We start from the raw sequence: 12,992 nt of genomic DNA, 5'->3' as shown, positions 1-12,992 counted from the left end.
AGGAAGTTCTAACAAATGATTTGGACTTTTCTTTAAGCTAATTTTTTACAAAAGCTATTTTGTCCAGTCTTGAATACAGTAGTGTCTTCTTTTTCAGCTCCTCGACAGCAATGGCAGTTTCACACTGAAACTGCAAGAAGATGAGCTGTTCACACTCACCACTCTCACCACTGGTCGCAAAGGCAGCTACCTGCCTCCTCCAAAATCCCAGCGCTTCCCAAGTACCTATAAGGATGATTTCAATGTTGGTGAGTATTTTTCACTAAAAGTTAACTTCGTCTCTATAGTGTGTTGATTTCTACCTGTCATACTGGGTGCATGATGGAGTGGCTGTCAAAAGCACATTCATTTAGCTCCTACATCTCATATGTGGTAAAAGGAGGGCTAATTTTTTATATTACTTTATGGTAAATCTAAATTTGAGGACCCTGTATTTTTCAGTTTCAGAAAAAAATATAGAGTTCATTGTTAGAATGAAAGTTATAATTCTAATTTGCTTTTGGTGAAACTTAAACTTTGTAACTTTGCTACTGCCCCGTTAGCCATTACTGACATCTTCCTTCTGTGTGGAGGTTAAGACACATTTATATGTGTCTTTCCGCAGTGCTAGTGAACTGAGTGCTTATGGGCAGTTATGTTGTTATTGGGTGATCCAACTCATATACTATCCTGTGCCTCCGAGATTTTTATTGAGCTCTCTTGATTTTCTAGGAAAATCTATCCTAAAGTTCTTAGAAAAGTTTTTGGTTATAGGTGATTTAGGAAAACCACTTGGAAAACAGAAGATATGGTCACTGTAGTTATATTCCTAGTCAGTAAGTAACAAAATTTGTTGACTAGTTGGTAGTGTTCAATAGGTTTATGGGTCTCACAGACAGGGTCAGGTGGCTTTGTAATCTGCTCCTACAGTCTGTAGCAGGAGAGTAATAGGGAGGGAACTGGCATTGCTGGAGCATCACTTGAACCTCCTGTTTGCTGCAGAGCTGCTTGTTCCACCAAAGGTGGACACTGCTATCACTCTTTCCCAGTCACTGCTGCAGGGTCTCACCTTTCTTTCTCGGGAAATGATCTAGTTGGCTGGAGTAGAAGGCCTTTTGGACTGTGTAGTGGAGTCCTCTCAACTATAATACAGACAACAGTGACCCTCAGGGGAAGCTTGGTGGTTTGTTTTTCTCCAGCTCTTTGAAATGGCCTCTTAGATAAACCCATTAATTTTGTGAAACATAGGTCTTTCAAATCTGTTGCTTGGTTGGTTCTCTGTTAGCAAAGGTGACTTTTGCCTTCAGTAAGTGAGGAATTTGTGTGGGATATGGCCTAGTTAATGAGATTGAAGAACTGCCAGCACCAAGACCAATATTTTGTGACCCTGAAGACCAAGAGGCAATTCCAAACCTTCAGATATAAAATGTAATACTTTATGAGCTACAATATAAATTTAAAACTAAAGTTAAATATTATAAACTAGGCTCTGAAGATACTTGTTAGGGCTCTAAATGTCTCAAATGAGGTAATGAATGCAAAAACATTTAGAAAAGCATGAGGTATAAGAGCTATAAGATATTACAACTAAAATTTCTCCTCTACAGCATTCATTATTGTTAAGACTAAAATTTAATTTAGTAAAACTAAAAAGGGATTGATATCTTAGGCCCCAAACTGGTTTTTGCTGCAGTTTAGAAGTAGAAGAAAATTTGTAAATTTTATGCTTCATATAATAAGCTTTTCTTACGCTCTTTTGGCAGGTGATTGTGACCCATGATTTGGAACCTTGCTTGACAGATATTAGAAATAATAAAGCTATCCCTTATTGAGCCCTTGCCAGATGCTGGCTTATGTATACTTTATCTTTTCTTTAATTCTCTTGTCCTCCTGCAAACCTAGAAATGAAGAAACTTTAGATGCAGGGCAGTTAAATAACTTGTTCAGGGCAACATACTGAGCTGGAATTTGAACCTAGGTCATACTTACTTCAGAACTCATGACTTTTCCTCTACACCAGATGCCTGGATTAAGTATTATGCAGCATCTATATGTCAAATTTATCATCTTGATATTTAGTAATGATGATACAAAAATTAATATATCTTTATAGATGTAGGCCCTAAACTTTGGTTTAGATGTTATTTATTTATTAAAAACTTTCAGAAGTGTTTCAGACATACTGTAAAATATCAGCAAGGAGAACTTCTGAAGGATTTGATACTAAACAGAGAATTTCTTATGTTCTGAACAGATTACCCATTTTTTAGTGAAGCTCCAAACTTTGCTGATCAAACTGGTGTATTTGAATATTTTACAAATATGGAAGACCCTGGTGAGCATCACTTCACGCTACGCCAAGTTCTCAACCAGAGACCCATTACGTGGGCTGCCGATGCATCCAACACAATCAGTATTATAGGAGACTACAACTGGTAAGATTGATGTTCTCAATGTGGATCTGGCTGAAATACCCTTGTAATATTGTCAGGTACATTTTGAAGTGAAGAGCTTTCAGTAGTCCTCCTTGTTCAAGAACCTAATAGATGTGTAATATGTAATATTAAGGGTTGTTGAATATTATGATGATGACCACAAAGCTGCACATTGTTTTGCTGCCTCAGTGTCCTTCCCTCATCTTTGCCCTATTTAATAGTGATTATTACAAGAACAATTTTATTTCAGTATAAAAACTGAGGACTTTTGGAACCAATTATAATTTAATATTTATTTATAAACAGACGGATTTGTGAGGTGTTTTTAAGGTTTTGTTTTGCTGGAGAGTTGATTTGTTGATCTGGTGTTGCCATCTGGTGGACCAATCATAGAATTACACCATCTTAGTCACTAAAAAATCTATTTACTAGGTGACCCTAGATGGCAATAGTAAAAAGCTTATCAGCTTTAGTTGCCTAGTGAATTTAACTTTTTATTTAGTCATCTGGTAAAGAGACAAGTTATATTATTCACATGAAATATAATGCCAAACTAAGTTTAGTTACAGAATTTCTATGTGCTGACTTATTATACCTGTCTTACGTGTTTCTTTTTCATTTTTTCCTATAACTAGTATGATTCCACTGCGGGATAAAAACAAACAAACATTCCAGGTTTAGAGCTAGTACTAAGAATACCAAGCCACCAAAAAGCCATATCCAAAGCTTAGAAACTGGAGAGGGAAGAGAAAAGAATTCTGAAAAGGGCCTTGAATTGCTTGTCTGTGGAGTGTGCAGGAAGTGTTTATCCCTCCTGAAGTGCCTTACTCCCCGTTAGAAATCCTGATTCTAGTTCCAAGCTCTGACATAAGTCTCAAGAAACTTTCAGTTATCCAGAGCCCCTGGAACTCTTATAACACTAGGAAGAGTTATTGAGGTGCAGTGAAGCATTCTTTCCTAATTTAGGATGACATTTGTGGCTTGTGTTTTTACACAGCAGAATTTCTGCTTGTGCCATTGTCTCTGAGGAGGAAACTTTACCTAGATTTTCCGATTATGGCAGTGGAGTTCGTGGCATCCTCATTTGTGACAATGGTCTTATTGTAAGTCCAGTGGCTGGGTTTAAGTATCCAAGGCATGGGTCCCATTGTTTTGATCTCCAGTTTTGAAGTCACCATATAGGAAACTTTTTTTTCTGTGATGTCCCCTATACCCTATGCACTTGAATACTATAGAGGGCTCTTTCTAAACTCAAACTCAATCTTATTTCTGGCTGGGACTCCAGAAAGATTGAGAAGCCCCTTAATTGTAGTATAGAAATGAGATATAGCACCATTCAAAGATTTACTCCCCCACATCTTCATATATTTGAAGATTTTACACAATTTAAGTAGCAATACTCAATTTTTACTAGGATCTATTGCAGTGGATAAGGAGGTGGGGATGAGGGATGGGGAAGCGTGTAGAAGAGGAAGAGAGTGACACATTCTGAAAGGAAAGGAACCAGGAAGTCGCAATTATGCGTGTCAAGAAAGGACTGCCTTCATCTTTCTGAATCCCTGTTTTCATCATGTTATTCCCCTGCTCAGGAAGATGCAGTGACTCTCCCCTGCTACCTGTGTTTTCCACTTCTAGGCCTGATTTCCAAGACCCTTTATAATTTGGTCTCATCTATTATGGGTTATTTTCCAGTATTCTACCCTCTATTTGAGGCAGCCAGATCTGCTCAGAGATCCACACAAATCCCTTGTTCATTTCTGTTGTCTGGCTGCTGTGCCCACTTATTGTAGGAAAAGGAGGGAATAAAAATTGGATAATAGTAGGCACTTTGATGGATTTCCCACATAACCACTTTATGGTGGAGATATCATCGCCCCCACCTTGCAGACTGAGAAACCGCATCTTTGGAGTAAGATTTACCCAAGATATCACTGGTAAATGGCAGAACCAGGGCTAGAAGCCGGGTCTGTATGACTCACTAGCCCATTCTCTTTGGAGTATATCTCACAGCCTCATTTTAATCGTCTTCTTCCTAAAGGTAGGAAATGGGAAATTTGTCTAGTTTATCTGTAGTGCTATTTTAGTAAATCTGCTCTCAATGTGTGCACATTACTCACAGTTTTTAGAGTTGTGTTTTGAGTAGAACTTCCTCTCTTATACGTAGATTTAGTTATTTACCAGCAGAGTAATTTGATTATACTGGGTGGATTGTAGTGTAACTGGCTACTTCTATCTTGATAGTGAGCATTGGTTGGAATTCTTTAAAGACAATCACAAAATTACCTTTACCTGCACACAGCTGAACTCTCTCTCTGATCAGATTTGCCTTATATATTGGCTAGTTTTTGTTCTTTCAGCACTCCTGAGAGATTGTGGCTGTGGAAGAATAAACCACACTTTTATTCTATTTCATTCATTATCTATGAAATTGCCTGGCAAGTTCTGATACAAGAATCACTTTTTCTGGAATGTGGTATATAAAAAAGGAAAAAGTTTGATCTTCTCTCATTCCAACTCTAAATGGAATAATTTTATGGTGCTGATAGTATTTGTAGCACTTTCAAACTTATGATGAACCAGAAAGCAGGTAAGGGATAGAAGAACCAGTGTTGATTGCTAGTGGTTTCATGCTGGTGATAATCTATGGAGAGAAAACTCCCTCTGATGTCAGAGGACATGCAAGAGAGACTGGGCTTGAGTTACTCAGCATTTGGTCTTCCTGTAAAGTAGCCCAGCTCTGCTTAGATAATTAAGTGTGGATTGTCCTCCCTGTGTACCTGATGTAGGTACTTTTGTAATATTTTCCTTTACATAGTAAAATTTCACTGTGCAAAATTCACTGATAAGATACAAATGTAAAAGCCATATAATTCTAGATCTCATTCCCCTCAACCCATTTCTGGAATAGATTTATTGGTGTTTCCAGTCTTATGTGAGATATGTTGCTTGATTTGTGTGCAGGCTTTCTTTTTTCTTCCTACTTGCAGATAGATACTGAGTAGGAAGTAAAATATTTTCAGAGATCATGTTGGTTTGGGGTGGTTGTAGCATCCCAGAAGGAAAGTGTTGTACCTGGTAGCATTTGTAAGAGGAAACCTGGAGGAGAGCTCACTGTAAAAGCTCAGTCCCTGGACAGCTGAATCTTTTTCCCATCTTTGATAGACTGCTGTGGATCAGTGAGCCTAGAACCAGGATTTTATTGCTTCCTTATAGACAGATACTTCATAGGGGAAAATGGTCCTCAAAGTGGCATTCCTGGGTAAGCAGCATCAGCATCACCTGGGAATTTGTTAGACATGCAAATTCAAGGGGCTGCCCCAGATTTACTGACTCACGCTGTGGGGTAGGACCAGTGAACTGAGTTTAAGAAGCCCTCCTGGTGATTTCTGTGCTGTTCAGGTGTGAGAAGCCCTCCTAGAGAGTCAACTCTGCGGTCTTTGCAGAGAAATAATTTTAGATCTTTTCTTCTGGAGTTTTAAAGTTTTGTTGGATTTAAATGTAAAAATTGGCCCTGGAATAGCTTATGTTCTCCCAGAGGCTCCTAGCATTGCCTTAATTACCTCTCTTTGTTGCTGGAAATTTGAATAAACATTTTCCCTCAGAATTGTGTGGAACTTTTTACTTTTTATTTTTCATAGATAATAGTGGCTTTTAAAAATATTGTATTCTTAAGATGAGAAGTTGTTTTATTGTAGAAAAAAATATTTTCTCAGGAAACTTAAAAATCATAACTATTATTGTCCAGTAATCATTTAAATAGGCAATGAAATGACTTAAGTCATGTAACATTTAAAACTGTTGTCAATAAAGATTCTTGAAGCCCATCTCTGCTACAGGCTCAGACTTAGCAAATCACATTCTCACCTCAATTAGAAGTTTGGAGGCATGTGCTGTGAAATGACATATCTGTACTATGTTACAAAGGGCATATTTTAAGAGTATTAGTCAACCGTTTTATTTTGCAGGACGAATCTGACTATAAAATGTGATGTTTACATAGAGACCCCTGACACAGGAGGTGTGTTCATTGCAGGAAGAGTAAATAAAGGTGGTATTTTGATTAGAAGTGCCAGAGGAATTTTCTTCTGGATTTTTGCAAATGGATCTTACAGGGTTACAGGGGATTTAGGTAAGTGACTTTTTTTTTTTAAATACCATATGACTTATAGGCTATGTTACTTTGAGCACCTACTTGTTATTTGTGGGAGTGATAAAAAAGTTCATCCCAAGGTGTTTGGACAGCTAATTGGGAAGAGATGTAAGCAAATACCAAATAGTTTACAATTATAGAAAGTTATTTAATTCCTAGAGATGGGGGCAACTCTGTGGAAGGGAAAATAATTGTACAAAGCTTTTTAGGGTATTGTGAGGTTGAACTGGGCTGTGAGGATAGGATTTGCATAGATAGTATCAAAACCATCTGAGGTAGTGGTGGTAGGGGGAGAATGCTCAGGAGGCACCATAAATAAAAGCAGGAGTATAAGAATGTTGCTGCTGTACTTATAGAAATATAGGGAGAGGGATTGATCTGCTTAAAATGGAAAAATCTCATAGAAATGGAAAATAGAATGGAAAATAGCTTGATTTTTCTCAGTCATCTTTACAGCCCTTGTGTTAGGTAGGATGATATTTTATCCAGAATAGGTGCTTCAAATATGTTCAGATTGAACTGTGTCCACTTCAGATTGGTTTTGGTACACACCACTCCTTTGAAACTAGACCTTACTAGTGGTGACTTTTCTTGATTCTCAGTCTCTTGATTTTCCTCTTACCTTAATTTAAAAATATGTCTTTTATAGTTTGCTGCTCTTTGCTTTGACTCCATAAATAAAATAAAAATTAAAGAGGAAGTAGGTAGTAAGGATATTAGAACAAGAGTTATATATTCATAACATTACCAATCTGAAGTTACCTCAGTGATATTGAAATAAAAAACAGAGAACCAGTGAGGTTAATTGACTTGCCTAATGACTCAAAGCTAGTTAGTGGCAAAACTGGAAGTAGGAATTTAAATCTGTGTCTGCAGTCCCCACTGTCTGTTTTAAACTGTCTACTTGAAATTTTATGCTGGGGTTCTCATAGGCATTCAAATAACAGTAATTCTAGAAATTAACTTATTATTTTCTCCCTCTGAGTGAATACTATTACCATGTAACCAATTTGACTGGTTGGAAATTTTATATTATCTCTCTCTTGTCTTCCGTATTCAATCCAGTCATGTATAAATGTGTACTTGAACTATAGATGCTAACACCTCATACTGTCACTGGCTTTTAAGTTTATTTCACTGGTTCTGTTGTGAGCTCACATATGATATACAGCTTAGAGTAGGATCTCAGTATATGCTATTAAATGCATGGCTAAATGAAAAATGTTTTGGCTTAACTCAGTTGTAGATCTGGGAATGAAGGGACAGCTCTCTATTGAGGCTGACTTTACTACATACAGATGACACTTGAGAACCCCACTGAATTAAATGACTCTGTGATTGAGATCTCAAAATTATATCTATTAGGATAATCTTTTTGTGTTACAGCTGGATGGATTATATATGCTTTAGGACATGTTGAAGTTACAGCAAAAACATGGTATACACTCACATTAACTATTAAGGTAGGTATTGCTGATTGGAGGATCTGGAGGTAAAATATTCTTTTGTTGTGCCTTTCTAGAATTTTCTGTTATAAAATAGGAGGGGGAAATTGTGACATATAATGAAGAGAGACAAGGAATCTGCCGTGATGCTGGGAAGCCACTCATCCCTAGGGTGGCTATGTGTGTGAGGGTAATCTACGTGAGAACCATCAGCAGTTGACTTTATCAGGTCACTATTTTTTTAAAAATTTGATTTTGTTTTTTAAACTGAGGCATAATTGATAAAGTCAATAATTGAACTATTTTTTCAAGTTTGCTTGAACCAAGACTATACATGGAGCTTATAGATGTAAGCAAAGTCATATACATTTATGTTTGATGGTTAAGAATAATTTGCTTTTCAATTATAAGCATAGTTTTTTAGAAATTGGTTTCCATGAATATTTTTTGTCAGACAAAATATCAGATTAATTTTAATATAATAGAAATATAAAAATATTCCTCAGAATCACTGGGTGATCATGAGTTACTGCTTGACAGTGCTTCCAAGGGATGCTGTGCAGAGAAATTTTTGTTTATAATGTGCTGGTCTCTCCCAAGATAGCTCCCTCACAGTTTTGTTTAGGGTGCAATAGAAATTAAAAATCAGATTCCAATAACTTTGGAATTTATTCTCTCCTCTCAACCACCAAAATGACAGCACTAATTTTTTTAGCATTAATAATAATGTATATTGAAGATTTGTTTGGATGTAGCATAGATTATTTAACTATACTACACTAGCCAAAATGTAGCCATTTTATAGCAATTATAATAATATTCACTATTATTGAATTTGAAGATTTTTTCCAAACTCATAGATATGATTTGTATTTCCTTGATAATTAGGGAGCTTGCACATGTAATGTTTATTGGCTATTTGTATTTTCTCTTCTCTGAATTGCCTGTTCACTTTCTTTCTTCATTTTTCTATCGTGTTGTCTTTTTCTGGCAAATTTGTGTGAATTTAATATGTATTCTGGATAGTAACCCATTGTCTGTTACATATGTCACAACTATGCTCTCCCATCTTGTGTATTTTAATTTTGCTTATGGTATTTTTGATGACTATAAGTTTTATATTTTGATACTGTCAAATGTTTCACTTTTTATTCATTGCCTTTATGTTTCATGTTTTAAATAAGGCCTTCTTGTTTTTCAAGGTTAGGAACATTTTTACCCCAAACTAAAAAAAGTTTAGGATTTATTTTTATGTGTAAGTTTTTAATACATCAGAAATTTATTTGTGAATTTTAAGGGGAAGTATTGAATATAATTTTTTAAAAAATGGATAGCCATCGTTTATTACAATAGACTATCCTTTTGCCCATAATTTAAAGGCTACCTTTTTGATGTAACAAATCAGCACATATGCATATACTTGTTTCTGAGCTTTTTTCTGTTCTCCGTATTGTTTGTCTATTATTATCCGAAATCACACTTTTAATTGGTGTTAACATTCTAAAGGCTTTGATGATAGTTACTCCCTTGCTTCCTTCAGAGTTTTCTTACCTGACCACTTGATAGAAAACATAGCCCCATCTCACTCTCTAACTCCTTTCTGTTGCTTTTTTTTTCTCTAAAGGTTTTATCCCAAGTGACGTCACACATATTCTGTTGATTGTTAATGTGTTTTCCTACTCCCTTCACTAGCACATAGCTCCTTTAGTGACAGGCCTTTCTCCATATTCCTCACTGCTGGCTCTGTAGCACCTAGAAAAGTGCCTGAGAGCCAGGCAGAGCAAGAGTCCAAATAATACTTGGTAAATGCATGAATGGATATCTGGTGGGGCAACTTCCTCATTGTTTCTTTTTCAAAATTATCTTTGCTATTTCACTATATATATTATTCGATTTGACTTTAAAAAAACAAACTTTCAATTATTTGAAAAATGGTGCTGGTATTACATTAAATTTATACATCAATTTGGGAAAAAATTACATTTTTTTAAATAATAATGTGTTTCCCCATGAGAGAACATAGGAACAAAAGCATGCTGTATGTCACCATTTATTAAGATTTGCCACTAGGTCCTTCAGTTTTATTTTTGCACACCTTTGATTAAGTTTGTTTTAGTAACTTTATGAGTTTTTTTGAAATCGTGAATGAGATTTAAAAGATTTTCTTAATTTTCTTCAGGTACTTTGCATACCTGGTTAAAATGTCAACAGGACTTACTGAAAACAGCTGCCTCACATCCTGTTCCTTCTTCTTGACCCCCATTCTGTGTTCTGTACTTCTGATACAGCCACTCCTCACTATTCTGGCTGTTTTTTCTGGTGTGTCTTTAATATAATGTGATTCACTACTTTTAGAAATTGGCTCTTGTCTTGCTACTAGGATGGATAGGACTTTGCCGGTTTGCACCCACTTCACTCCCCTACTCCTATTATTTTGTGTTTCTTCAACTATGGGCATTCTGCTTCCTCTTGAATCTCAACTTTTGCCACATACTCTGAGGGTCTTCTCCAACTATCGGCAGTAAAGTAGTCTGTCAGGCACCCATTGTCACTTTGACCTGGCTTAATTTTTACATGCTGCTTATCCTTTAGCTCTCATTTTGTGTGTGTGTGCATGTCTGTCCATCTCCTCCTACTAGGATATAAGCTCCATAAGAGCAGGGACCTTGTCTTCTTGTTCGTCTTAAATTCCCAGTGCATTAAACAGTATTTGACATATAAATCTTCTTTGCATAAATGAAAAAAAACAAAACATCATCTTCTATGTTGCCCATATTCCAAATTTCAGCTAATGTGAGGATTTTGTCACTGTCAGCCACCTGTTGAATTCTTCTCAGCACTTGTCAGGTGACGTGTCCCAGCTCTGTTGCACAATGGACTTTGAAGTGTACTGTATTCTACTTGCAAGTATTTTATATTGGGCAGCTTCAATTTTCCCATCCATTGTATCATGAAGAACACTTTTCTTATGAAGATTCAATGAGAAAAAAAAAATATATATATAGTACCTGATATGTGGTAAGCACTTAATGAGTCAAGTTAATATTCTTACGAGTAGGAGTGTTTGGAACCAGAAGAACAGCATTAATATTTCCTCACTAACACATACTGAGACTTCTAGCAAGTTATTCCACCTCTTTGAGTATCCGTTTCCTTATCTGTAAAATGCAGATAACTTCTGTGAGGTTGTCTTGAGGGTTAAATGTGTTACATTCTTACATTCAACACATTTTTATTAAGCCCCTGCTATATGCACTCTACTAAGTCCTAGGGATACAGCAGTGAATGAAACAGACAAGATTCCTGCTCTCTTAGAGCATATATTCTTCTAGGACAGGAGTTGGCAACTTTTTCTGTAAAGGGCCAGAGAGTAAATATTTTAGACTTTGTGGGCCATGTGGTCTCTGCTGGCACCACCCAATTCTGCTGCTGTTGTGAGAAAAAAGCTGTAGACAATATGTAGATGAATGGATGTGGTTGTGTTTCAATAAGATTTTGTTTATGAAAAAAAAAAAGGTCATTGGCATGTAGGTCATAGTTTGCTGAGCGCTATCCTGAGATAGAAAGCTTGTAAATAAGTTTATGATTATGAAGAAAAAATATAGTCATAAGATAAAGTAGCTCTGTTACCCTGATTCTCTAACCAGGGAGGTGAGGAAAGACCTCACTGAGTGGGTGGTACTTGAGTACAGACCTGAATGATGGGAAGAACAATTTGAGCAGACCACATGGCTGGTTCAAAAGGCAAGTGTAGCTGACATTGTGTGAAGAGCAGCCTGGAGGCTGGGGTGGCTGAAGCCTGGGGAGGCAGGAGAGATGAGGTCCTCTTAGACAGGTTTTGTGCTTAATGGGATTTGTGATATGAGTCCCTTGGCTCAATGTTAATACTGAGTGTTTGATGGCAGCAGAAGATGTTCAGTAAGCACTTCTAGAGCTGAAGATAGCTGTGCAAGTCTGTAGTAACAGGAATGTGGCTCTGAATTTGGAGCTAAGTGACTTGGAGCAAAAATCTGTGACTTTGAGTTTTAATCTATTAAGCCTCAGTGTTTCCATGCATAAAATAAAAAGAACTACATTAAAGTCCATTACATTATCCTTCCAAGACTTAAAAGCAGATTTATTCTGGTTCTTGGCCCAATGCTTTGAATTTTGAGCTCTTTACCTTTTGAGAGTAGCTAGTTTTAAATGATTGGCTGTAGTTAGTATGCTGTGAATATATGCTCATAAATGTATTATCATAAAGATAATAAGAGCTGAGATTTATTGTTTACCATGTGCCAGGCACTGAGCTAAGTAGAATGGCAAGCTTCTGAGGAAGGTGTAATTTTTTCTTTCACTGTCAGTAACCAGTAAGTAACACCTTATAGATGCCTCCCTTCTTCTACCCACTGCACCCTACTCCATCATCACTTTAACTGATGGTTACTGTTTTTTCAGCTTAAGGGTAGGAGCTTCATGTGGCTTTGAAGTGATATTCTGTTCATGGCAACACAACACAAAAGCAAAGGTTAATTATTTTTCTTCTGGCTGGGCAGAGGCTGCTTAATGAAAACCTTAGAGAAGCAATGAGGTAGAAGCAGATGTTTTGGCTCCAGCACAGTCATGTCTGAAGAGTTGGTGGCTGTTAGCCATAACACTTGTACGTGTGACTACTTATAAATAATGTTTTTTTTTATTTTAATGAGCTTTTGTCTAAAACTTTATAATAATGCATGAAAAGTTTTGCATTTTTGTTGGTTTTACATTTTCATGGAGCACAGGAAATATTGAGGTATTCCTTGTACGTTGGGAACAATTTAAGTAGGTAGGTAAGAATTTCTTGCCGGAGTTTTCTTCTTTATTTTAAACTTTTGCTCAAACTTGTGGATTTGTGTTTTGCTGTGGTTAAGTCTTGAGTGAGAAGTACATTTGCTCCACTAAGTAGTGGGCCATACATGATCAAGAAACAGACTTCAGAGGACCATTTTCATATGGTTTCAAGGA

General features: G+C 36.5%; 1 protein-coding gene across 2 annotated transcripts in view; it reads left to right on the top strand.

Annotated features, from left to right (window-relative positions):
- The window catches only part of GALC (galactosylceramidase), a 57,417-nt gene that overhangs the window by 42,177 nt on the left and 2,248 nt on the right, over window positions 1–12,992 (top strand). For both annotated transcript variants that reach the window (NM_001044262.2, XM_077937673.1), the window contains 4 exon segments: window positions 98–248; window positions 2,234–2,414; window positions 6,380–6,543; window positions 7,951–8,027. In NM_001044262.2, coding sequence (NP_001037727.1) covers window positions 98–248; window positions 2,234–2,414; window positions 6,380–6,543; window positions 7,951–8,027 — 573 coding nt within the window.

This window comes from Macaca mulatta, chromosome 7, assembly GCF_049350105.2.
Source record: "Macaca mulatta isolate MMU2019108-1 chromosome 7, T2T-MMU8v2.0, whole genome shotgun sequence".
NCBI classification, from domain to species: Eukaryota; Metazoa; Chordata; class Mammalia; order Primates; family Cercopithecidae; genus Macaca; species Macaca mulatta.
The sequence above is the reverse complement of the archived record's forward strand: the minus strand, read 5'-3'. Positions and strand labels throughout refer to the sequence as shown.